The sequence below is a fragment of the Patagioenas fasciata genome, chromosome 10, assembly GCF_037038585.1.
Source record: "Patagioenas fasciata isolate bPatFas1 chromosome 10, bPatFas1.hap1, whole genome shotgun sequence".
NCBI classification, from domain to species: Eukaryota; Metazoa; Chordata; class Aves; order Columbiformes; family Columbidae; genus Patagioenas; species Patagioenas fasciata.
Window position 1 is genome coordinate 3,970,109 of NC_092529.1, and position 27,569 is coordinate 3,997,677.

Consider the following 27,569-nt stretch of genomic DNA (forward strand, 5'->3'; position numbering starts at 1 on the left):
GCTTCCCACAACACAAACGATGGTGGTTCTTTGGCCGCATCACCTATTTTGAAAAAGGCAGTGGGAACTGAAGAGGTGAGGCCAAAGCAATGCCAAGAATGACATCTTGAACAGTGCTCCGAAAGGTAGTTACAAATGAGGGGGATGGTGAATCATTGATGTATTTCGCTCTAGATAGAAGACTAGATATTTGAAGATTTCCAGATGAGAATGTGAAGGGAAAGAACTGCTTCAGCTCACCCTAAAGCCCTGCTGTGGAGAGAGGTTTAAGCTCTCATCCCCGGGAGTTACAGCCAGTGTTTTCATTCACGCCCATTCCTGTTTTCACTCCAGCATTCAAAACCCGCATTCTGGACCAGGAATGGACACGAGTGCCGAAGGAGGTTGTGCACTCACCAACCGGTGCCTGCCAGCTTCCCGGATCCAGCGGATGTTGTCATGGTACTGCTGCTTCACAGATGTGCTCACTTGCAAGAGGAAACAAAAAAGAAAAGAGGCTTTGAAAATGAATGCAATATGCTCTAAATGTAATTCATCTGACAGCACTAGGAAGTCAAATTCTGCTCTCAGATACAAGCACGCATATAGGAAATGCTGCGCATTATAGAATCCTCTGTGCAGCTGATGCAGTAACTGGCACCATGTATGCAGAGGAAGGCACAAGAAGGCAGCTGGAATGAAAACTCCCATTCAGATCTTTAGCAAGCTAAATTAAACCTTGAGTACTGTTCCTTTTTCTGGCACCTGGCTTGCTGCCTACTAAACACCCAATTCCTTTCCAAGACTTTGCTTAATTAGTAGCTTTAGCAAACTCCATGACACTGCGTACTACAGTTCCATCTTGCATCAGGTAGTAACTAAGTCCTTTGAGTCAATCAGCAGAAGAAGCCAGCAATATATATTCGAGAATAAGTTACACCAATGCTGGGATATAGATTTATAGGGTAGCAATTGCTCGGTACTAAATGGTGCACATGAAGGTTTTTGTCCCAAGGTAAGACTGAGATCTCTTCTTCTCTGATCAGTCCAGTCATCAGTGCTGCATCTCTCATCTTTGCAAAAGACTACATTAAAAGCTCAGATACCTTAAGAGTAGAAGCAGATAATAAAACTACATCAGACTTTTTCCACAGTTTGTGAGGTGTAAGTGCAAAAATTCAACTCCATGAAAGAAGAATGTTGAACATTGGACTCAAGGCCAGGTCAAAAATTTGGGTTTGGAATGCAACAGACTTCAGCTCTGTGGAGCCTTCACTCAGCCATCGTAACAGATTCTTTTAGAAAATTCAAAGGTAGGTTCAGATTTTAGATGTACATATGTGTGATGATATCCAGACCCCGGAATTTGGTCCAAGCCCAGGTCCCATGGGGAGCAGATAGCAAGTGGAATAGTCAAGAACTTGAATCCATGAATGGATGTTTATTTTCTGGCCGAATTCTCTTTTCATTTCTCTTTGAAATCCTATTCCCATTGTCCTGCCAAATTCAACAGCAAATCCAATTATAGCCTTGCCCTTAAGCCTGTTTTCACCTGCTGGGATATTTTTAAATGTAATATTTCATTTAAGAATTCCATGCAAGAGTTCAATGCATTTTGTCTGTGGAAGAGATTTCTCTCCCCAGCTTTACATTACCACCTATATAAACACTCATATACTATAGTGCACACAGTATCTAATTCATTTCCTAGTCTTGCAATGCAAACCATCCAAAGGTCACGCATCGATTCAATCTTGAGAGAAGATGGCTGGAGATTGCAGTACGTGGCAGAAAAATTACTGCAGATTTCTGAAGACAGATCCAGCACTAGACTACTGGATTTCACCCCCACTTCAATTAAGCCAAGGCACCAGGCTTAAAAACATGAGAGTTTCAATGTCCAAGGAACAGGGGAGGCACTTCTGGGCTATTGCATTAAAAACACCTCACGGTCCATTGCTATTTCTTCAAGATGACTCCTAAGGAAAGTTTAAGAGAATATACACCACTAAGGACCTACTCTATCAATAATTCACCTCTTGGGAGGAAGCTGGACACCAGCCTTGCATTAGAGGAAGGCAACAGTTGTATTGTTTCAAATGAGAGAAGTATCTGAATATGGTGTTTCCTTCTCAGAAACACCACCCTGGATCCTCACAATGCTAACTGTTCTGGAACAAATAGAGCATTCAAAATCCTCACACTTCTATTCATATTTCAATGATGTCTTTCATTAAGTATTTCAATATTACCAGATAAAAATATAATGCTCTTCTCCCCATTAAAATATGCGTTGGATTTGTGACCTGTTTCCTTCTGATCCCTTCCTTGACTCGGAGAAGCACAAAGCTCCACTCTCTCCAAATGGAAGAGCTGAGGACTTCAGTGCCAGGGGACAATAACACTTGAGTCTTTGAGTCTGCCATCCAGCTACTGTAAAAGCAGACAAAGGGAAAGTAGCAGGCCCCTCCACTGCAACCTGGGGGACATGATTCATGTTTGCTGACACAAAATTAGCTTTGTCTCAGTGGGGGACAACAGTAACAGCTGACTTTCAAGGATACAGAAGAATGAAAATGTAATTCCTAGATATAAGAATAGCATACAGAGCCATGCAGATATTCCAGATTGATTCTACCAGTGAGTAGAAACAGCAGTCAATTTGTTAACAAAAGACAAAGAAAGACCTCAAAATTGTAATCACAAATAAATGACGCTGGATGGAGCACCGCATGCAGGAAACCTGGGTCTCCTGCCACTGGTCCGTTTGTTGGCCTCTTAAAAACCTCCCGAGATTCCCAGGCCTCATTCACCTGCCAGACAAGGGCAAAACCATTTGAATCCTTTAAAAAAACCCTCTTGGAAACCTATTGATGAAAGATACTGTTTGCCTTAAAGTTTCAAGGTGATAAAGTACAGGAAAACCTGTAACAAATGAAAGGAAATGCTCTTAGCCAAAATTGCAACAATAGCTTTGGGATCAATAACCTCTCCACCTAGTGGTTTTTATATTTTACCTACTGTTTACAATCCTTATAGGAGTTTGGAGAACAGTGAGGTCAAAGAGTGCTTTCTACAGTTTCGACCAAAAGCTGTCACACATTCTGCACGACCGGTGACGGGGACATGGGACGGTGTCTTACCTCCCCGACGTATCGAGTCTTCCAGCACAGACATGGCGATCGAGTCAGTGGCAGCAAGATCCTGTGGGTCACCTGAGGTGCAAACCCAGCGGAACGGCCCAAATCCCAGGGAAAAAATGTCCCTGGGAAGAGAACATGTTTCATTAAGAGATAGTTGGAATTCTTTCCTTATTTATCCTGGCTGCTAGCAGTGCTTTTCTTTCATTAGCTTGAGACGGAAGAATTTGAAACATTTTCAATGAACTAATCTAAACAGAAGCATCAGGGACCATTAATTGAGAAATTAAACAGTGCTGTTTCATGCAGCCATCAACTGGTGTACAGAAATACAGTCAGGCCAGAACTTGGACAGGAATGTTGGGCAGTTCAATCAAACAAGTGCATCACCAGATGAATTGCAATTTTTCTTTTGTTTCATCAAATATATTCTCCCTGATGCCTGGTCTTTTGTCCTCAACCCAGGCTAACTCTGAGTGCATCTACACTATCATACAAGTGTAGGCTCTGAACAAGTGCCCGAGTCCAGACTTATTTGCTGTCCACATTGTTAAAAACACAATAGTAAGACATGTTTCAACTGAGTTCCAGAAGAGATCTAATCTACTTGGTACCTTACTCTATGTTCAAGTTCTTATTCACAAGATAAGCATGTGTCAGAGGCAAAAGGTGTTATAAACCCAGTCCCTTGACAGATCTGAGCTCAGCTGCTTCTACCAGCAGTATGCACAGCTTGGGTAAGAGGTACACTTGACAATATGAGCAAATGAGTGTCCTACTTCAGATATGCTTTTAACATCAGTGTAGACATCAGGCTTGATGATTTGGAACTGAGCTCTCCCGCTCTGAAGAGACAAGCTCTTCATTTTTAGCACCTAGAAGTGAAGTTGTATTTAGTTACAGTTTGAGGCTGTGACTTGGCTATTCTCTGAAGCAGAGCTGCTTAAGGAAAACTGATGCAACAAGAGAGAAAATGGAGCTATTCATCTAAAGGAGTTAAGAGTTTTGATTTGGCAATGGTTTACCTTACTGTTCACACATATGGTGTCTGCTTTCATAACACTTTTTAATCCTAAAAAGGATAAAGCTTTACATAAAATTATTAAGACACGCTTTACCTTTCAGGATAAAATATTAGCAAAACCTGTGGTGTCAGAATTTACTTATGTTAATCACGTACAATCTGTCCCTCCAGGTCTGGCTCCTCTTTTCCCCTGTACACAGGAAAATGCAAGGAGTAACTAAGGAAGCCAACAGAAAACATGAGCACGATGCTTACAGCCAACAGGACATCTCCCTAAATCACACTGAGCATTACTCCAGGGTGGAGAAAAATAAGACCAACTCTGGGATAACACCCGTGACATCAATTTTCCTACTGCTGTGGTTGACTCCTTTCTGTCATTTATAGTAGACTGGAAGATTTGCATGAAGTCGAGTCTCTGTAGTACTGTCCCCCTAAAGAGAGAGAGTCACAAGACACTTCAATGCTTTATTCCAAGCTCTTCTCAACATACCCCATGATGTGCTGAACATAGGAAGGATATCGAAATTCTGTTTTATTGGCTCCTCTTTTCCCAACATCAGCACCTATTAAAAATATTTTAATAGTCAGTGACTTAATGAAGAAAAGCTATGAAAAGTAAAACCAGATTGCACCTGGGCTCCCAATGAAGGCTCTACCCCAGCCACAGAGATGGTCAGGGCTCTCAGAGAGCAAGACAGATTAAAGAGTTAGCATAATACAGTGGCAAACCCTATCCTGCCAAAATATATAGCTGGGAAAATGCATGTAGGATTGTCCTTGCTTCCACCTGACAGCTCCAGGATCTACTCACCAGCCCTTTGAGCTTCCAAGAGAAAAGCATTGCCATAATCCCAAAAAAACATGCCCTTATCAGCCAGTCTGTTAATAGCAGCCACATGTCTCCTCAAACTGAAATAAAAGAAGGAAACAATTATTCTTGAGATTGATAAAATACCAAAAAGAATAATATCATGAACTCACTAAAGGCATGAAAGCAGGCAGAGACAGATGGAACTGAAAGACCCCAGAGAAACTTAGATATAAACCCATAAGATATCATTTGAGATGCTTTCAGTCTCTGTAGCACCTGTTATCCCCAAATCTTGAAGCCTTGAAGCTATTTACAGTCATTAAGGGAACTTCATTAATTAGCAGAGAGGGGTCACATTTTTCAGCGAAGAAATGCAGCCAGCTCTGAGGATGGAATGTAATAACAAAAAAACAGCCTACACAAAACCACGAAACAGTTTAAGAAGTTAACAGAGAAAGTGAGCAGAGACGCAAAAACTGAGAATGGCTGAACATCACTGTTCTGGCCTTTACCTTGGCCCAAACAGTGAAATAAATCATTAGTGTTCTAACCTCTGATCATATACACTAGAGACTGCTCCTAAAATGATGGGTAAGTGATGTCTGCCAGATCCTGAGTGACACGAGTACGAAGCTGGGAGTTAATTAGTACTGTAGCTCTACCCAGATTTCTACTGAAATACTCAAGGACAGAAAACTCTTGCAAGAAAGACAAAATTCGTATCACTCGCAGAACAACTAAACTTGAAAGTTAAAAACATGTATCACCAAAACATTTACCTCTCTTGTACCAGGGTCCGGAACTTCCCCGGATCGGTGGAAAGGAGCTGCTTTGCTTCCTCAAAGCCAAGCTGTACTGGGTAGTATCCCCCGCTGAATGGGTTGTGACACGAAGTTTGGTCAGAGCCCAGGTCAACCAGCAGCTCCCCTGTTGTGTCCAACTCCTGCACCAGCCGCTCCCTGGGAAGACAAGGGCCAGAGTGTTTGAGCCGAAGCTGTTTCACATCCCAGCTCCTCTTTCAGGTGAACTTCTTCCATCCCAAGAGGTTGTTTATAAGTTATGCCCTTGGCAGGCTAAGTCTTTGTTTTAGGATGTCAGGAGGTGGGAAATTATGGTGACAAAGATTTAGGTGAAACTTTTATACCTCACATTTACCTGTGCAGGAATGTTGATAGATACATCAGATAGCAGTATGACATAGCAGTCTTACTGGTCAGTCTCAACCCTCGGTATGTGGTGTGACAGCAAGATTTACCACTGGATAAAGCCTCAAGAGTGCTAGAACTTCTATCCACTATCTGATTATTTTTAATCAACCAATACCTCAATACTTTGGTTCTTTGCTCAAGTCAAAGACACTTTCTTGCTGTCTAGCAGAAGGTTAGAAGGAAAGGGATAAATACTTTCTTCACCAAGGGAGAATCTTAGGGATCTCTTTCCCTACAAAATTCCTTGTTCCATAAGGAAAGGAGAAGGTGCACAGGAAGCAACTGGAACACAAGGATGAAGACCCCTCTTTTGACAACACAGTTTTTCATGAGCATCTAGAGTAATGAACTCTGCACTAGGTTTAACGCCTCTTCTCTTCTGAGTTTGGGAACTAATTCCAGGTTGACTAACAGCAAGAACATTAATATATCCACTATCCATATATATTACTTACCACAGATCGACCACATTCCCATGGTAACCCAAACTGAGGGCAATTTTATTCTTTCTTGCATCTCTAGAATAGATTAATAAAATGGTTGAAGAAAATGCACCTCATGTAATTCCATCTTGCAATGCACAAATCACAGACTAAAACTCAGGAAAAAGAAGTCTATATGTGGTTTCCAATACTCATCAAGGCAACAGATCTTTCAATCTTCATGTAATTGTTAATCACTGATTCCAGAAAGCCTGAGCGATGCTTCAGGGGTCACATTATTTGTAATTGCTCTATGCATATTCATGAAACTGAATGAAGACAAATTTAACATATCTAAATGACGTGAAGCATTGGTAATGGCTCACAGTAAGCACTGGTAATCACTACTAATGACTGCTGCTGTTTGGCAGGATGGATTCACATTCACAAGCAGAGCTGGAATAAGAAGAGATGCCCCTCAACTCCTATAAGAGCACTGAAATGTACAGTAAGGATTAGGAAGCAGGGATAAACTCACTGAATTATCTTACAAGTCGTACCTAAGGCGAGTAATGCAATGGTCCAGGCTGTTCGAGATCTCCATCAGCCATCCCTGCTTGTGACGTTTCAGAAGTGCGGCTTCGTCAACCTGAGAGAAACAGGAGAGGTCTTAAAAATCCCCTTTCCTCTATCCAGTCATTTTGTCAATTAGCCTGCAAGACAGAGTGGCAAACAGGAAAAGGGAATAGCCCTGCCTTGGCTTTCAGAATACAGAGTGATTGTTCTGCCAATTCTTCTTATTGTTTCTTTTCATTATTATATTGAAAAAGAAAAAGCCAAAATGCTTCCAATTCATTTTTCAAATCTGGCTATTTTCTGTAAAAATTTGTATTTTATTAAGGAAATACTTCATTTGATCAGCTCAGAGATAAACATTTCTGCCAGACTGCCCATGCTGAAGCAATGGTTCACTGAACAAAATTGACCCTCACTTTTTTATTTGACTGCTGGTTGAAAATCTCGACCAAATATGGAAAAGAGGAAAGCATTTTCTCGTCCCAGCTGGCTAATGCCTCTGAAAAATGGAATGGATCAAAACAAAACTACGTCTTTAATTCCCTCTTGTTTGAACCTTGAAGCTCCAAACAAGCTCAGTCCCAAACTTGCACTCTCTTCTGGGCTCAGCTTTTGTGTCCGGGTGTATATGCATAAGAGACAGCTGGATAAAAATATAAAAGGACAGACTAACTGCAGAGGTTTTGGCACAGATTGCATATTAACAGCTCAATGTACAAACTTGCACATCATTAATACTTTTATAATGAGCTATCCTTGGCATAAAGCAAGCGGCAAAATTAATTTAAGCCAATTTTCTGTGGTAGCAATGGATTTAAACACCCACGGTGGTGTCTGTGCATAAGAACACGTAACCTGGTTAGCTTCTGGTATTTTATTAATGCACTTTTACTTCTCTATAATCCACCCTCATCATTTTCATTTTATTATTTGTCATTAACAAAGTATTTATATGTAAATTAAATAAGTTTTGTATTCAGGAGTTCCTTGAACACCAGGAAACCTCTTTCCTAATTATTCTTAACATAAGAAACCTTCCATCATTTCCAACATCAGAAACAAAGACTGTCCTTCCAAACCCCCAGATTATGATAATATCAGTGTCACTGCCAATGGAATTATTCAATAAAGTCAGGTGCCGTGAGGAACAGCTTCTTTGGGAGTTATTTAAATCAGCACAGGAGGAAAGATTAAATGGTCTTCATGAATTACAGGAATTGGGTTCATTTAAAGCTCAGCATAACACAGATCAGATCTATTTAAATCTGTTACCACATCCTACATATTTCACCTCAGCCCTCTCTGACAGTTCTAGTCTTTCACTGACTTGCAAGCGTACTGAAGAAAATTGGCTTCCTTTGAACCACACTTTCAAAAATGGGTTCATTTTTTGATCAGCATCTCAGGCGTTTAAAATATTGCACAAACAGGATGAGCTAATGTCACCTCCAGTGTAACCTTAGAGAGCTTAGTGCAGCTCAGAGGAGATAGTCTGGCCCTCCACATAATTATTTCGGAAAATTACAGTCTGCTTCGTGTCAGACAGAAGAGGTAAAAGACTTGAACCATTAATCCCTTCTGTCTGAGCTTCGGAAGCCCTGGCTGACAAAATGACATCTCTTGCACAATTCATCAGCGTCATTTGCATAAATAGTTCCTTAAATAAATAATCTATACATATGTATAGCTATCCACATGTGCTCCTGAGACTCATTTCCGACAAGGATCATCTCGCAGGAGATAAAAACCAGGCGATATTCAGTCTCCTGAACAAAATCATCTGCAGCCATAGAGATGAAAGGGACAAAGGACGGCTGTGAACAGCATTCACTGGAATCTTTCCTTTGTATTCCAGCATTTGAAAGGTCATGATGATAGAGCAGAAGCCTGAATAAAGCTAATTTATTCAGTTTATTATTGAATAAATTATTATTGAATAAATTTATTTCATCTGCAGGGAGCATCTGATGAGGTCTGAAATACATTCAAAACTCATGTGCTAACAAAAACACTTTTGCACTATCATTCTAAAAGAGATGAACCCCTGACCTTCCATGAATAACACCTGAGCTGGTCAGAGCAGAATTACTGCATGGCATCTGGGCAGACTGACCCATCATGTTTTGAAGTTTAATTATAATTCCATGGGTCAGATTGCAGTATTCTTACCCTTTTCATTGCAGCCAGTGGCATGCCGGCAGCAGAGGTCTGCCAACTAATTCTCTCTATAAATGACTTTGGCTGAGAAGGCTGAACTCCCACACCAGTCAGCTCCGACTGGAGTTTAGTTCTCAAAAGTCTCTTCCTCTGGAGCAGTAACAAGAGTCAAAAGAGTTCAATGCATTTAGGTCAATCCTTTATCTGCTCCACCAAGAATGTTTCCCCAGTGTACTGAATTCAAAGATAGTCATGAGGAAAGAAACACATAGAAGTGTTTATTTTTACTCAATAGTCAGTATAATTAAAGGTATTCACTACCATTTTCACAGCATCGCAGAGCAACATTTTCTATTAAAATTGTTGCAGTGCTTCTGTCATCCATCCTTCCCTCTGATCTGTTAGAACAGAACCCTCTGATAAGCATGAGAGCTGAAAAATGCATATATTAGGATAACTCAATGTTACTTTTTAATACAAAAACATATTTCACTCAAAACTTACAGGTATATATACTTCGAAAAATTATGATGTTGTGTTCTGCATTATATATGCTACTTAAGAATATCTGTAAATCCACTGGATCCTACCATACACTATTCTGATTACTTGGACATTAACAGTCTTTGAATCACAGATCATTATTTGAGTCTTTGGTTATGGGAGGAAATAGCAGGGCTATTTTAATGTATTTGGAACAGAGAAACATTACATCAGGATGAAAGTCTCTCTACAAAGAATATATGCTCTGGGTGAGCTTCAGGGAACAGGGAAAATGGTACTACAGAACTCCTCCCCATCAGCACTTTCCCTTAGCAGAACTTACCTTTGTTGTCTGCAAACTGGGATTCTCCTATGTGCCTGTATTTAACCTCATCATCATAATGAAGTTAACTTAAAATTCTCAGTTTTACAAAATCCCGTTGACTCCAAAGAATCACAAGAAGAAGCAACTTTGTTAGTCCCAACCTTAATGAGTGAATCACACCAACATTTTTAACAGGTACTTTGCCTTGTACCTGATAAAGGTGCCAGAGGCATTAAAGATTAATCATAATGTAACTTAACACCTTGTTAAGATGGATTGTTTTCAGCATAAGTGAGCGCAGCTCCCATGGAAATTGCCTGTGGAAGTTACACCCTTTCACACATGAAATGAGGGCAGCTCAGGCACTGAGGATGGCTCATCTGACAGCATCATTCTGCATTATTTGTGAAGCAATCATAAGTTACGTTCCATATACTCACAATCTGATTGATCCAGTGAGTGAAAAAATAAAGAGTGGAACAGCCATGAAAAATGCTCAGGAATGAAAAAGACAGATATAAGAAAAGAGTAATGTTTTTTTTTCAGTTTGGCTTGTCAGGGTTACTTGAGGAACATGTCAGATCAGGAGAATGAGGGTTCTGATTCAGCACATTGGGAGAAGACAGAACAAAAGCAGCATTGCTCTCACCTCTGCAATGATGCCCACACAGCCAGCGATCACTGCAGCCTTTGCTTGAGCCCCACTCATCCCTCCGAGACCAGAAGTAACAAACACCTTTCCAGACAGGTCTTCTGCCTTCAAGTAGCGACGGCCCGCATTGAGCACTGTGAGCTGCACACAACACAATATAGCAATTTTCAGAAGCTACTTCTCCCTAAAGTCCCTGAAATTTAAAGACCTTCTGTCCCTTTTGCAAAGAGAGTTTGAAACTCTGGGATCATTGGGACCATGAAACTGTTTTAATGTTTTTAAAAGGGAATATGATATAAAGTGATGTTATGAAACCGTCTGTCCCGATTATGTTTATTTCTGTCATCATAAAACAGGATAGAACAGAGGTTCCCAACATGCTGCTCGTGGGGTAGACACACTTATTGAGAATGGCTGCAAAAGACAGCTGAGGAAAACAGCTAAGAGAATGTTTACATCTAACACGTTTTGGTCAACTCAGACTTCATTGATTGTAGCTAGATACAAGCTCAGACTGAGACCTTCCTTGCAGATTCCTCCAGGATAAGATACCATGGACTGAGGGGAAGGACACCAATTTTTTTAAGCAATGAGAATTTCTTCGGTAGCCAGAACATCCTCTCACAGCAAACCATCCCACTGCAGTCACCAGCCACCGCGGAGATACCCGCCTCCAGCAGGTATTGACAATGGACCCTTCCCCAGTTTCTCACCACAGTCCCATGGACAATCCCCTGAGGCCCGATGTAGCAGTAGCTCCCTGCAGTCATCTGCCCATACCTGCAGTAGCAACCAACACAACAATGCATGTTACTCAGGCTGGAATGAATTCTGTGCATCTTTACATATGTTTCCAGTATAACAACAACAACAAAATCTCTGCTTTGTTTTGTTGTTAAAAGTTTGCTATTATCAAATTCACAACTTAGAGTTTCTTCATTAGCAACATACCAACATGTTCTCAGAAAATCATTAAGCTCTTTAAACTGAGCTCAGAAATGCATGGATCAAAAAACTGAGTGTAAACTTGCTTTGGCATTTAGCATAGTGACTAGGACACAAGCACACTCCTTTTCACATTGTTGGCATCTCTACGCTATTGTTTTTCAGTGGCACTCATGCTTTTAAGTCACACAGTCACTTTTGAAGTTGTTAGCCCAAAATGATTGTCCACATTCCTACGAAGTTGCCAGGAAAGCATCAATGGAAATTCTTTATTCATGCCCTTCTGTTTCTTCCAGCTTCCTTATCTGTACACACCCAGCTCTCCAGCTTTCATTTATTCTCTCCATGGTACACAACGGAATAATATTCCTGTGCTCATCAACCACATGAGCAGTAAAAATAATCATTCAAAAATATAAAAAAATAACTTTCTACTACCAAGTTTTCTCTTAGTGTGAAGGAACGGTTCATAACTTGTATTTTCTGTAGATTTCAGAACAACCACTGCAAAGTAGAACTAGCCAGTGTTATAAGTAGGTGATGATTAAGGTTTCAGACTATAATTCAGCCAAGTCCCACACATAAACCTAATACTAATTCCTAACAGACCTCAATTACATCCTTATATGTGTGGCTGAACATAACTCAAACGCCTAAGTAATTCCACTTAAATTAATGCTTTGCAGCATTAGGACTTTATGCAGCACAGTTGAAATCCATCTGCATTAGATATTTTAACCAGCCACTGCTTGATGTCTGAATTATGTTAAGTATTTGATACATTTTATTAGTGAGGTATCTTCTTACATTGTTACTCCCAAAGCAAACATCTTCTCATATTCATCTCTGGTGGAATAGTTGGGAATAACCTACAGAAAAAAAAAATCAAAAGAAAACTCAGATAAGCAAATAAGACATTTAAGCAGATCTTTCTAACAACCTACATTTCTCTAACTATGGTTGCATACATAGAAAAACAATGAAAAGCAAGAGGAGTAATTCAGGTGGTTGATTCCATGCAGTGTAGTATTAGAAAAAAGATGCCTGGTCTTTCTGGTAGAGTGACTGTCATACGAGTTTTAAGGAAAGCATCTCACGATCCACAAAACTAGGTTGTGGAGAGAGATACAAAATGGTTCAAAAGACTGGCAATGAACCAGCGTGGTCACTTGTTCACCTTGCCTTCCAAGCAAAGCAACCCAGGTAGCTCAGCATCTGATTAAAAATGATCTGTTTGCCTATTGAGGGCTTTTAAATCTTCCAAACTGAGCCTAGCTGAACTGTTCTGGTCAGGAACATGTACAGTCCAGGCTCAGTCAGAACAGAAGTCATCTGATAAAGAGGATTGTTCCTTCCATCTATGCAGGTCATCACACTAAAGGGAAGAAAGACTGTACTGGAATAAATACTGCAGAGTTCGGACCCCAGATTCTCCTGTGTGCTGTTGTAAGTTCAGGTAGTACACATAAAATTTGCATTCAGTAAACACTTGAAAACTAAAGAGAAGAAGAGAGAAATGAGAAAACAAGATGCTAACACGTACCATGCCATTAGTAATGATTAATCGAGGAGCATTCCGATGGCTGGGAAAGAGTCCCAGAGGGTGTCCGCTGTACATGACCAGTGTTTGCTCTTCAGTCATCTCTGACAAATAGTGCATTACCAACCAGAACTGAAAGGAAAAGCAAGGAAAGTGAGGGAATCTGTTTCCATCTTACTTTTGTGTTTCTTTGTGAAGCTCCTAAACTTTGAGTATGAAAGCAGCTATAGAGATGAGGTGTATTCATATCTGGAATAACAGCCAGAGCTCTCAACACATTCTTGCTTTTAATAGTGTCCATTAAAAGACATCACTCAGCAGGAAACATAATTCACCAACGAGTAAAAATCTGAATAAGTTCCAGGATAACTTCCCCAGTAAAAAACCCAGAAATCCTTAATTTTTAAAGCCTTTCTAGTTTTATCTTGAAGTTACCCATTCGATTCTAGCACTTTCCTGGCAATCTTTCCAAAGCCAAACTGCAACATTTTCCTTATAAAAGTGATTAAAATACCCATGCATATAGTTGATCGTAACCTGAAATGGATAATTCAGCATTGCCTGGTGCTTGTCATCTTTTCAAACTGATATTATGATGTGCACTTAAAAATGAAATAATTCCTCCCAAAGAAAAAAATTCAGCTTTCACTATGGCCAGTGAAGTCCTTGGAGCACCCAGGAGTACACAAATAAATGCATCTCAACCTTGTCTGCATAATTCAATAGTTACTCAATATATGCCAAAAAGTAGGTTTCGATCATCTAAGCTGCCAATAGATTTGATTGGCACCCATCATTGTGTGTCACAAAGCCTATGTGACAACTCAGCCCGAGAAGAGCTTTCCCATGCAACACTGGAATTCAAAAATAGCTTGAATCTAGAGTTCCTGGAGGGACACGGAGGCAATGTTTTGAGATAAAATGAACTGCTGATCAAAGAGACAGCAGTATTGGTGCGGGCTCTGAACCTCTCGGTGTCTTTGATCTGAATTGAAAATGGTGCAGATTTGAAACCAGTCCCTCCTAACCCAGTTAATTTCCAAGCTGCAAGTTAGGTTGAGGAGGAAAGAGGTACTAGAGTTACTGCCTTACTTTTAACTTACTTGGTTCAAGAAAAATAATGAAATTCTGGTCTTAGGACAGAACAGGTAACTAGCTGAACTCCCAACTCCTTAGCAGGCCGGGAAAAAAATTGTAATAAAACTAGCAGCTGTGAGACGCTTAGATCTTCTTGCATTGAAAGATATGACTAGCAAGGAGAAGACAAAAGCCTTTCCTGGCTAAGGAACAGTTCTGTTGTCTGCACGCTTGCAAAGTTAACTCAGGACATGGTTCTTACTTTTAAAATTATTCAGAAGAAAGCACAGGTCTGTGCGGACGTTATAAATCAAACTGAACCTTTTCACTAGGAACTCGGCAATGACAGATTACCAAAAAACATGTTGTTTTCAAGCCACAAACAGAACAAAACGTTCTGTCATAACCAAATAATTCATGTGATTCCTACCCTAAGTAAGAAAAGACAAAAAGGTTTTGTTTGTTGTGCTGTGAAACAACTTCAGGCCATAGCTCTGGACAAGAGAAAAGCGAATATTCCTGACTTTGGCAGTGCTTCTACTTCACCTTGCAGACCAGCTTCTACCCAAGGGATGTCAGTGCAGTGCAGGCTGCTATAGAAACTGCTGGTGCTGCTCACATCAGAAATGCTGCAAAACTCAGGTAGTTAACAGGCATTTACTAATTGGTATACAGAATTAAGAAATGGTGTGCACCGCCACGGTACCTTTATTTTTAAAGTCAGAACAGCTTTGCCTCAAAAGCTGCCTAAGATTTGGATTTAACTGGCGTTCTACCAGGTGAAGAAACCGAAGCAGGAGTTCTCTCTCAGCCACAAACAAATAAAATCACAGTCAAACTGCAAGCAAAACACAGGTCTCTCAGTTCCATGCTACAGGGAGGAACCCATTCCTCTCCCCTACCCAGGAACTTCATTTACACATTGGTTTTGCTTGGATTTTTAGTAACTAAGAGGCCAGATTCAGGTAAAGCCCTGACAAGGAGCATACATGATCCTTTCTGACAGAAAGTGGCTCCTGAAGTCAGGTTTTGTTTGTGTAAGCTACAGATTCAGAAACAAAACTGTCGTTCACAATAACCACATTTGTGCCATCCACACTCAGGATGATTGTTCATTAAATGTTCCTCCTGCTATCACACACCTGATTCAGAGCCAGAGCATTTCTTTTTTCCTCTTGAGAGAATTGAGCTTATATAAAACATAAGTGTAAATATGTTGCTGAAGCCAAAGATCTCTTGAAAAATGTTTCCCACATGCATTTTGCAGTACTTGGGTTAAATTATATTTATTACCATTTTTTTCAATAGAGAAAGAGAACAGAAATTATACCACCACACCTTAAACATCCCAGCTCTGATTTTCGACAGGCTTTTACCCACCTGCCATTATTCTCAGAAGACCAGGGGAAACGTTGCTAGGCCTGGCAGTGAAGTGCACTATGATCTGACCAGTAAGTATGGAAAAATTTACAGCTAATCTGATTTGCTTGGAAAAAGACTCAGGATTGCATTTTCTTTAATCAAAGGCTTTTTTCTTTTCATTCTGCTATTGTTGTGAGAAATGATGCAAAAGTACCAGAAACAAGCAATCAAAAAATACACCTTTTTGTTTCCCAAAATTCATTTTTACTTTAAAGTTATATGTCAAAAATACACAGGCACATAAAAACGCATCCAAGGGAAAAAAACCAAACCAACAGTCTTTACATCATCATACGCAGCTTGGTGTGTTTATGGTTTCACGTTTAGTATTTCCACTGCGCTGCCTGTGCTCTCCTTACTAAATAAAGCTCTCCCCATCTACGCAGTTCCTAACTGAGCATTCCTCTAGCCAGACAGGATGTTTTGGAGTATTTTGAGACAGCGACTGCCAAGAATGATCACAAACTGCCTGAGCAGAACGTGCGTGGGGGAGGGTGAAACTGGTTTTGTGAAACAAGTTGGGAAAGTAGCGATGTCCTACCTGCGCCCAGTTGCTGAAGACCTGCCCGTTTCCTCCATAAGTGACGAGCTCCTGGGGAAACTGAAAAATGCAATTTAACAATCAGAAGGCAAGCACTTTCCTGGAGCCTTTCACTGTATCTCCAAGCTATTTTTTTTAGCCTCAGTAATAAACTGCATCAACACCCTCTGAATTCTTGAAATCAGAAAATATCGTAGAAGTGATAATCATCTGCACAAGGAGCCATTTCACCTATATGCCTAAATTCTTCAGTTTTCACGTGAAAACACACACAAGAAGTAACTTGCAGATTTGCTGCTGCCCTACGAATCCAGGCTCTTTATTTCTGCTGTACCTTACCTGAGCCACTGAGGGATCCAGATTATTCATGATCATCAACATAATGGCAGCAGCTGATTTGGTCTTGCAAGGGTATTCTCCTATGGGGTATGCTCTGAAACGGTAATCACTAAAATTTAGAAGAGGCACTTTGACTCACAAGGGCAACCACAACATGCTCCGTAGAAACATCCCTGCACGCCAACACATTTGAATTGCAGGTTTTTTATTCAGTAGGGAAGAAAAAAGAAGTGCAGGTCTGAAATTACACATGCACCTTAACAGGCAAGTCAGGACTTAATTGTTTTCAGAACTAAGCGAATAAATGTATTCAGCTTATCATTTGCTGGCTCAGTTAACCACAACTGGTTATAAATATAGTGGCCAAGAGCTCTCCTTGCTTTTTAACTGCATTATTTTGGAGATGCTGCAATCGGTCTCCGTAATGTAGTTGCCAGGCCAAGGAGCAGAGTCCTGCAATGCCAAGGAAAACAGCATCAGTGGAAGGTGCCCTTGGGCTCATCAGCCCTTGTTGCTTAAGATCCTACCTAAGGAAAAACACCCAGCTTGAATGTCAGACCCAAAGCAGCTCAAAAACTGAACTCGTTAGGAGGAATGTGGGCCTTTTTCCTGAAAAAGATGCATTTGGCCACAAAGTTGAGAGGTGAGGTACAGGAAACTCTCACAAAACTGTTCGAGTCTGGTTTCCCGGCACTTAGTGCTTCAATGCCAACTGCTACCATCATCTCACCATTATCTTCTCCTCCACCATCTGTTTGTCATATGAAATCGCTCTAAAACTTCTAGTCCTAGATTTATAGTGCAGCTCTCTGGGGCAGGGACAGTTCCTTCGCTGTGTTTGCACAACTGTGATGCCAAAGGAAGTGTAACCACCGATCTAGAGTTTTGCACTTTCTGCAAGCAACGACGCCATCACAGATGCTGGAAATTCCTGAAAGTAGATGGGATCATTTGACATGGTTTCTAAATGATCTTCCTTTTATTGGACCATAGATCTTCAGTGGTTGGACACTTGCTTTGTACAGGGAAGACAGTTACACTGAAAAGCTTAGGCTGAAGAGGGCCAACTACAAAAAAGAAATTAGACATCCGCTGACCAGCTCATGAGCCAAGATCTGGAATGTATATTCTACAGATTTAGCGAATGGGCTCCTTCCATGATCATATGCACTTTATCCCAGCTTCTTACATCAGGATACCAAAATAAATGCCTGGCAGTCGTTGCCAAACCAGGAGGGAAAGCATTTGCGTTTCTCCATAATACTTTTTCATTAGTGTTTTCTGCTTTTCTAAGGCTGATGTGATAATATAACAGAATTTCTTTGGAATTATATCAATTCATCAAGAAGAGATATTGCCACATAATATTGCCCAGAACATGAGAAACCCAAAATTAAGATATCAGCTGAACATGGGAACATGGGTGTTAAATGGAATAGAACCAAGCTGGACTGTGCTCCCTGGGACATACAGAACCAAAAACCACATACTACCCAACTAAAGAGAACAAAAGGCATTTTCTTGATCTGAGGTTGTAAGAATCAGGGTGATCAGTGAAATGGTCACAAAGCAAAAAATTATTTGAAGCTATCAAAGAGTCACTGATGCCAGTGATGGAAACAAGCTGGTGGACGGTCTCATCCAAGCCTGGGTGGGAAGTGTCCTCATGGACAGGTCAGGATCAGGGCCCTCTCAAGTCCAGCTCCACAGTATCTTCCAGACAGTCTTCCATTAGTCTTCCTGTTAGCTGAATTCTGCAAGAGCTGACCCCAGACTAGCATGGACAACACAGAAATACGGATGTCTGTGGAAATCAGACTGCTTTCTAGTGGCTTGCTTTATTCAGATTTCTGTATAGACATTAACCAGGCCCCTGCTGGATGCAAAAAGGAATCAATCAGTCTAAAAAAAGCAGCTAGCCCCTGGCAGCCCTCTCTAAAACTGGTCTGCTTCACAAACATTAGCCCCATCAGCCCTAGAATGAAGTGGTGCTCCAGGATCAACATGCAACAGGCACAGCACATTACAAACCAGGGTCAGATACAGGTTCGTGATGGAAAAATGTACTGTCTTAAGTGCAAAAAGCCTTCTCTGTGAGACTGGGAAGCAACCAGCCACTCATAGCAGGTCCCAAGCCATCTCCTCATCTGATCTTACCTCTTGGTTCAATTGAGACTTGACTCACACCAGCTCAGGACCTCTGCAGGTTTCCTGCCCAGGTCACAACCAGACGTCTCTGAGTAACAACTGGGCCCTAGAAACTAAGCCTTGCCATGAGGCAGAGCATTTGGGATCTCTGTGTAGGGTAAAGCCTGCATTACCAAGCACACAACCTTGCACAATCCTTTCCCTGTGCTCAGTTGTGCTGAGCTTTCCAGCAGCAAGACTGTGCTGGCCCTGCCCCAGCCTGTTCAGAAAGGTGAACACTCTCCCAACTTGTCCCATGGGACTCTCATGAAAACAGAGAGCAGGATGAAAGCTGGAGAAGCAGGATCACTGTTATGCAGCTTTAAAGAAAAAATATAGTGTCACTCACTGGAAATGAAACCACTGCTATCTAATGACAAACAGATCACCCAATTTATTCAGATTATGTACTTCATTGATATCTTATGACACGGCTTCTACTACAGGTAAATCAAAGCACACCAATGCCACTGTTTAAAGGTCAGTTCCACAGGTGAAAGCTGGTAACCAAATGGCAGTCAAATGCAATGTGAAACATCCAGTCCTTACCTCATCTCAATATCTGGGAAGAATCTGTACATATAGATATGGCCATACAGTCTGAGCTCTTCAGCAAATTCCGAAGCCAGCTTCTTTTGTATTTCAGGTGGGAAATAACGCAAGGCATTGCGCAAAGCCAGCTGTGAAATAAACCAAGAGAGACAAAAATCAAGGTAAAAGAGAAATGGAGGTAAGGGGGTGCCCTTGAACTTTAACCTGTCTCAGCTGGAAGCCTGCCTAAGCTATCAGCAGGATGATAGAATTGGAAAGGCCAAGCTCACACCAGGGATGCCCCATTCCTGCTTTCCTGTGGAACCGCCTCCACCTGTATCTTTTCTTGTAGATTCAATTGCTGTACACCAATAACGCTTCCCTTTCCACCCCCCCAAATCTCCATGGAGAGACCCCAGAGATTTGTTAAGTGGTGCTCAATCCTATCGATTTCAGACATGGGCGAATTCCCTCTCACAATGCTAGGGGGCACTGAACTACCAAGGAAAACATTGTTCAGAAATCCTTAGACTGAGACCCTGAACTTCTAGAGACACTGAAGACCCTACTGTACTTTCCATTCAAAAAAGGGGGTTTTTGCCCTGAGTTATGTGACATACTCCCAGATGAAGATGTTCTTGGGCTAAGCTTTATTAAAGTTCACTACATTTAGTATCCTAATGTATTGCAGAGGGTGGTGGTTTACATGTAGCATCAATAAAATAATGTTTCACTTCCAAATTAGCCGAAGTGATTACCAGGCACTGAATTAAATTCTGCAGATGATACTACGTGGCTTACACTCCCTATTGCGTTCAAAGACATTGCCCATGGTTTGCAAAGTACAGTATGTCCTTTTGAATGAAAGAAACCATAAATAAATCACTATCTTTAGTAACAGCCTGTTAAGTCATGTCTCTGTATTCCACGTTCCGTATGATTAAAACCATAATGAGAATAAAGATTTTTCTAATCTTCAAAAAGTCAACTTCACGCAAAGATGCTAAAAGATCTTGTAAGTTCCCTGACAAATGGCAACACTACCAAAATAACTTTTAGCTGAAGAGATTCACTGATCATATGGAATTTCACATCTTCATTAGGCTGATTTTTAATGGCTGTGGAAAGGATAGAAAGTGATCAAGCATGCTTCCAAATCTGATAACAGTCTACAAAACCACCGGGAAAGCCCAGTTTTGGAGGGGACTGAGTATAGCAAGTGTACCCCATTTGTGACACCTGGCACTGGCAAGTCAGAGAGTTACGGAAGGAAGTATTTTCTGGAGAAACTGAAGGGGTGGGCTGTAGTACAGGTATCTAGAACAAAGGCATCTAGAAGCATCCAGTCCAGGTATCATCACCATCCATCCTGGCACGAAGTTCTGAAAAGCTCTATAAAGCTCTCGGCTCAGTAATAAACCTCCTCACTCAACGTGAGGATGGTCTGGCTCATTGGTGCTCTCCAGCTCCTTCATCTGAGCATATTGGTCTCACATGTCTCAGAGCACACTGAAAGAACAATATCTCTATAACTAAAAATGCCCCATACTAAGAGAGGTTTTGTTGGTGTACTTGCTACTGAACAGGCAGACAGGTCAGACCTTTTCAGAGCAGTGATCCTACACTGATTTGCACCAGCTGAGGACCAGACCAGTAAACCCCTACAAATTAGATTTGCCATTCCTCACAGAGAATGACAAGGGGGGGGAGAAATCTATTTGCCAGATGAGAAAATGCAAATTCCATCTTCAAACACTACCTTACTCTTCTCCAGTTGGATAAACAGTCATTTTTCAAGGGCATGTTATTAATAAACGCAAAAATCCCAGCTATATCAACACCATGACAAAATACGTGGGGATTTTCAAAGCAGCCACCATAGTGGGTTCTAGGTTTAAGAAATTTCTAAGGAATAAAATCACCTACACCCCTTACAACAACAAAATCAAGAGGAAAACATTGCCACATTTGTCATTCTGTCTGCCTATGAGAACTACAGAGAACTATCAAGAGGAGTGTTTTGTTTCCAGTCTGGCAAGGATCACCCTGTCTTTGATCAATATATTATTTGTATCATAATGAAACTGATGCACAAATATTTTTCTTTGCCCTAAAAACTCAAGCAAGCAAAATCTGCTTGGGCTTTCAAATAAATTCACTTAGACTAAGCCTCTATCCTATTAATGTTATACATCAGCAGAAGGCTGAATTTTGATGATGCAAACATTAATGAAACATGAACTTGGACGTTATATGAAGGGTAGGAAGGGCACCTTGGTTGCACAGACAATAGGGAACTGATCTTATGAAAGAAGACTAGAACCGGGGCTTGCTTAGCTTAACTGAATCAAGGTGACATTTGATTGCTGTCTCAGTGCAGGATAAATGTCAGAGCAGGAAGGAGTTTCAGGGAAATGCCGGAAAGGGAATAAATAGCTGTGAATTAGGCATTAAAAAATGTAGTATTGAAATCAGAAGAATTTAAATACAAGAGAGTCTGAAACACTCTCTCAAAAGGAGAGCTAGGGCTCTTAAAATTGCTTAGATGAAGCCCAACTGCTTTATGAAAGGGCAACTGCCATGTGCATCAGGGAGAATTTTGCATATTCATTATTGAGTCATAAATTAAATAACCTGAGAAAGGCAATCAAGAAGCAAATTCAAGTAGGCTGCTCATCATGCTTTTGTGGAAAGACAATATAAGGCCATTATTCCATACATTTCATTAAAGCACCATATAAAACATTATTCTGACCTCTAAGTAGGACCTATAAGTCACACATTGCATCCTGAATATTAGACATTGTGCATTTGATATAACTTCCACTGACAGAAGCCTAAGCCACACATGCTCAGCACCTTTGAGAGAAAGAAAAACAGGTCCAGAGTTCATTGATGCCTTTAAAAAAAATTAATAAATTGCACTTACACTCCTGAGCCTGATAGGCTGTTTAAAAACTGCTCTGAATTTGCTGAGTTACTGATTCAGTTCAGCCCAGTGCAACTCAAGCATTAGATGTAAAAGTACCCTCTTAGAACTGTCAGCTGGATCTAACATCTGATTTTTGTGCTTAAGCTCTAGTCACTAGTAGGATGACCATTTTTGTATTCACTGGTATTTATACAGCAAAACAGGATCCTGTGGCTATTTAATAAAGATTCAGATGTCTCAGTGTCAAGAAAATGTAGTCAAAAGAACCCACGAAATCCTGCTCCCGTTGATCAGCTGTAAATATCTTTGTTGTGAGTTTCTCTTGTTGAATAACCAGTGCCTCTTCCGAATGGCATTAATTTCCCTTTCCTAACAACATCATCAGGACTTTCAATTTAAGAATCTTGAACACTCAAACACTAAGATTTGCAGTCTCCCTGTTTACTGTGGAAAAGGGAAGTGTGAAGAAAGCAAGTGACTCCTGAACTCTACAACCATTTCATTCTTAGTTCTGTGCTTTCCCAGTGGGGCTGTTGTTTGCCTCAGACTCATCCTCTTCCGCCTAATGATATCCAGGCTGAGAATCTTTACTGGCACTATTCTCCAAACAGCAACTGTAAAAGCAAGATGGTTGTTTCATATATTATTCCTCCTGATAGGCCTCAGTTTAGACCAGCTCAGCTGGGAAGTGAATATGCTGATTTCTGACCAGCCATTGCTATAAATGCCCTATGGACTGTGAAAGTTTAACCAAGTTATTTATCATCTAGACATGGAATAACTCCGGTTTGAAGAGACCCTCAAGATCATCGAGTCCAACCATAACCTAACCTAAACTGGCACTAAACCATGTCCCTAAGAACCTCGTCTGTGCACCTTTTAAACACCTCCAGGGGTGATGACTCCACCACTTCCCCAGACAGCCTGTTCCAGTGCTTCACAACCCTTTCCATGAAGAGTTTTTTTCCTACTATCCAATCTGAACCTTTCATGGTGCAACTTGAGGCCACATTTCAGAACAACAGTCAACAGGTTGGCCTTCCTAATATGCATATAAACTTTTAACAGCGGCCTCATTTCTGGATTCATAAAGCAACCATTAAGGTAAAATGTCCCACTTCTTCGCCAGAAAGTTCAACAAGAACTTCAGGTGCTACACAACTTCACAGGCTCTGGTTTTCAGCTCTTTGTACTAGGATGTCACGAAGCAGCAAGGCCCAGTAGCTCCCTCAGGGTTATGGAGCCAGAGTGACAGAGCCAGCAGGACAGCGTCCAGCCTCATAGTACCTGAGGGAGGTGAGCAGGGCAGCCCAGGGATGGCAGCCAGGTTCCACCAGGAGTCCAGCTCATCAGGGAAGATCACAGTGATGCACAGACCTTGGGCCAAACTAGGAGAGCAAGTCAGAATCGGGTCTGGTGATGGTTGCCACAAGGAGAAAGCCCAGAAATCACCAGGAAGGTACATAGGGGCAAAGTCAGCCATGGCTGGGCACAGAGACACCCCATGACAGAGCTACAGACACATCACCACCTCAACTAAGAAAAAAGTCCCAGGCCTGAGCCTAAATGAAGGCCCTAAGCCTATCGGCTGAGGCTGTGGGTGGAGATCTCAGGTGAGGCTCATCAAGGGCCATTACTGACCTCAGAGCCCTGTGACAGAAACACAAACGATCCTGCGAGCAGGCAGCAGATGATCATGTTGGGGTAGCAGGAAGATTGTAACATGATTTGGCTCTAAGATTAAGTAAGGGAACTGCTGCGTGGATGAAGACAATACCATTTTTTTCAGATTCTGCACAACACCGAGAAGTGCACGTTCTTCCTAAGCTGTGCCAGCTTTACTGTAATGCCAATGAGTTTTGAGCATGCAGCATCCTTGTTCTGCAAAGGACAGATCAGGCAAAAGATTTTATGGGCAATTTCTTTACAGCATATTTACATTAAGATACAGATGCTGAGAAACAGCAAGGTAAGGTTTCCTGAGTTGTAGAGGGAAAGAGAGAGAATGTGGCTGTTTCAGGCCTCAGGCAAAGAATGCTGAAGGAAGAGAACTTGGAAAACATATAAACAGAATCGGTTTTGAGAAATGGCTTGATTTATCCAAGAAGATTAAAGTAGGTATTATAGGAAGAACTATACACCTCTTCAGCAAGCCCCAAAACACAGAGAACTTTATAAATCTCACCGAATTTCTATTATAACCACAAAAAGAGGCCCAAGAAGACAAAGCATTGGCAGTGCTAAGGTTTGTTATTGTAGAAAGGGCTAAAACTGCAATGAAGGCATATGAAGAGAGGGACAAATCCTGAGGAAATCAGCAGAACGTTATTAACTTCCGTCAAAGCTTCCCCTGAGTACTTCAGTGAGAAAATGACCAAAGTGTCACACACAATGACAAGCCTTGCAATATGCTCAGCATTACACGCTGCCAACAAGATCTGGAAGCTTGTCTCAAGACTTACACGACTCCGTACAGACAGACAGACTTTTCTGGAGTTGTCTGTCCACATGCTTTTCTAAGCATGGAACACCTCTTAGAAAAAAAAGAAATTTGACCTTTCAGATATAAAATAAATACCAGCTGAGCCTCTAACTCTGTTAAGAGTTTAAGGTGGAAGATTCAGAGTAAAATAGATCAGAAAGGAAGCTTTTAAATCGTTAACAGTCTAATAAAAAACTCAACTAGCATGACCTCTTATCACATGTGGTAGATAGGGAGAGATGAGGGTAGGATGTTAGACAGTAGACTGGGGCCAGGGAATCAGTCTACTGCCATCTCCCTGCAACACTTAAAGGAGGCAGGAAACTATTCCAGTTTCTATATAGGAGAGGACTTTGTCATTACCTTTCTCTCCAGGTAGAGAGTAAGGTTTGGCGTCCTTTTGAGAGACACCACCTTCTCTCCTGCAACACGGACTCCTCCATGCTATAGCAGACTTCTCCTGGGGAAAAGTGATCAGCAAAGGCAAGGGATAAAACAGAGATGATTGGCAATGTTCCGACATGTGATGAAACTCACTCCATGCTCCTTTATGCTCACAGCCATCACCACACACCACAGCCCCCTTCTTCTGCACGCTTAGTAGCCACAGTTCCACGTGTCTGAGCTGTCCCAGGCATGAACAGCATGCCTCAGCCATGAACGCTCCTGACATTGAAGTATATTCTCTTTGGATATCTCACAGCTGTTCCTCTTTCTACCCTTCGACTAGGCTCTGCTCTGCTTGTGCAAGTGGGCTTTGAAAGAATTTGGCTGCTCATGCCAGTGGGGAACTCCCACGAAGTCAAAAAAGTTGCATGCAACTTGTTAGTGGGGAAGGAACTTCTCTGTTCTGACCAGAATGGTACATTATAAGTGATGTTACACGTGATGAAGAACAGACTTCCAAACTAAGGAACCCACCTTATCCTCTCCCACACAAATTCCTAATGATCTCCACCCATGGACCATTATTTTCTGCTGATGACATTTTTAAAATCACTAATGTGAAATAATGCAATGATTACTTTAGTGTGTACGTAGACTATTCAAACAAAAAAAGAGAGAAAGAGAAATACACAACTAAAGACAAATAATTAACTCCCTACAAACTTGCCTAAATTCCAGGACGCTTCAGACTACGAGTTAAAATTAATTATCTTTGGATCTCTTATGCAAATATACATATGTGTAGCTTGCACCATGATGTTGATGCACCACATTTGACATTTATTGCATCTGAGGGATTAGCTTTCACTCCCATACATATGCAGTGTTTTCACAACAGCAGTCATCATTCCATCTCCAAGGAACAACGCTGGATTGACAGCATTGAAGTCTCATGCCTCTTGTTTAGCCAGTCAAAGTCATGGTAGCTGTTGTGCAGTCAATTTCCCTCGTATCAATCTGCTTATCTCTGGGGGAGGAAGAAAGCAAGCAAACAGAAATGTTTCCAGCACTTTGTCCCTTTACCCACTGAAATTATAACACCAAGGAAACACATTTGCCACAAAGTTAGGTGCATATTCAGAAAAGTATTTCAGGCAATCAGGTCTGCTGCCCTGAGCTGCATTTATCTGAAAGGAAGAGAAATGAGGCCCTGGGAAAGTCCACGTTACCTTTTTCTCCTGACCAGTGAGATTGGGGGTTCTCACGGGTGCATGGGGTATTCCTTTCCTCCGACCTCTGTTTTCAGGCAAAGGGTATAGAGGAAGGCCACGACAGATTTCCTTCAGGCTGGTCATAGCTGCTGAGGAAATACGAGGAGGAAAGGCGAGGCAAACTGGAGAGGTACGAGGAACAACGAGCAAAGGGCGCGAGCAACCAAGGTGCAAAGCGACTGAGATGAAGCACCACTCTGGGGGATCTGGAAGAGAACAGCCCGTCCTCTGGCTTTAGCAAACAGGCCTGTCAAGCAGAGAGGGCAGGTGGCACAGGTGACACACCTCCCACCTTTGTGCCATGCCATTGGCTCTTCCCTCCTCCCCCCAGATGAATGATTCACAGTTTTGCTGTTTATTCTCTGGGTGCTTTGTCAGCCGGTGCTGTGCCAAACCACTAAAGCAAAGCCAGTCACTTTCCAAATCATCTGATTCCCCCAATGTCCTAGCGAGAGTCATGGTCTGGAGCACAAACCTTACCTGAGATCTTAAGGACTGTGTTCATATTTCTATAGTTTAGGAACTAACTAAAATTAGTCATTATCATACATGTCATTGTTTATACACGCTGTTCGGATAAGATGGGCATTCTCTGACAGCTCTAGGTATGGGCTGTTCCTCGAATCTCATCAGTTTGTCCTCTAAACAACAGTGTTTGTCAATAATAACCACAAAATTTCCCCCTTAGGTGTTAGCTCCTCTTGGCTCCCAGGCATGAATGGATTTTAGTAGTGTTAAACTAGAAATGCGCTCATTAGCACTGGTATTGGTTTTCTCAAGACAGGCAATAACAGGGAGGAGTAATTAAATCTTTCAGTTCTAAGTCACTTTTATACCCTACAGTCAACAGAAAGTTTTATGGTACTGCCATCAAGATACCACAAATAAATGAATATATTTAACTTTGATTTTCAACTTACAGTGCACAATTAATGTTGCTCTCCATGTTGAGTTCTTGTTTAAACTATACACAGGAGCTTCTTGACCTTTATTACATCCATGGAACTACAGCTCTTGGCCTGGGATTTTCTCAAGTGCCACAGTTTAATCCTGGTGAAATTTACTGAGAGAAACATTTCAGTTAGGAATAAGACTGGGTATAAAAACAATACTGCATTTTTTCATAAAGGCAGCA

The 27,569-nt window shown here is 41.3% G+C and overlaps 1 protein-coding gene across 5 annotated transcripts in view; it reads right to left on the reverse strand.

Moving 5' to 3' along the window:
• The window catches only part of UROC1 (urocanate hydratase 1), a 39,085-nt gene that overhangs the window by 10,259 nt on the left and 1,257 nt on the right, over positions 1 to 27,569 (reverse strand). For 2 of the 5 annotated variants that reach the window (XR_011740670.1, XM_071812932.1), the window contains exons 2-17: positions 27,355 to 27,497; positions 26,393 to 26,681; positions 19,381 to 19,511; positions 16,645 to 16,738; positions 16,306 to 16,365; positions 13,269 to 13,397; positions 12,533 to 12,594; positions 11,494 to 11,560; positions 10,778 to 10,921; positions 7,148 to 7,236; positions 6,621 to 6,683; positions 5,737 to 5,916; positions 4,958 to 5,055; positions 4,637 to 4,709; positions 3,123 to 3,244; positions 397 to 467 (exon numbers count right to left, since the gene is read on the reverse strand). Coding sequence is in view for 4 of the 5 variants with exons in the window: in XM_071812932.1 (XP_071669033.1) it covers positions 397 to 467; positions 3,123 to 3,244; positions 4,637 to 4,709; positions 4,958 to 5,055; positions 5,737 to 5,916; positions 6,621 to 6,683; positions 7,148 to 7,236; positions 10,778 to 10,921; positions 11,494 to 11,560; positions 12,533 to 12,594; positions 13,269 to 13,397; positions 16,306 to 16,365; positions 16,645 to 16,738; positions 19,381 to 19,511; positions 26,393 to 26,518 (1,509 nt within the window). In the remaining variant the exon portion in view is untranslated. Of the gene's footprint in view, positions 1 to 396; positions 468 to 3,122; positions 3,245 to 4,636; positions 4,710 to 4,957; positions 5,056 to 5,736; positions 5,917 to 6,620; positions 6,684 to 7,147; positions 7,237 to 10,777; positions 10,922 to 11,493; positions 11,561 to 12,532; positions 12,595 to 13,268; positions 13,398 to 16,305; positions 16,366 to 16,644; positions 16,739 to 19,380; positions 19,512 to 25,139; positions 25,684 to 26,392; positions 26,682 to 27,354; positions 27,498 to 27,569 lie in introns of those variants that run through there. The other 3 variants (XM_071812933.1, XM_065845980.2, XM_065845981.2) reach the window with 3 other exon arrangements.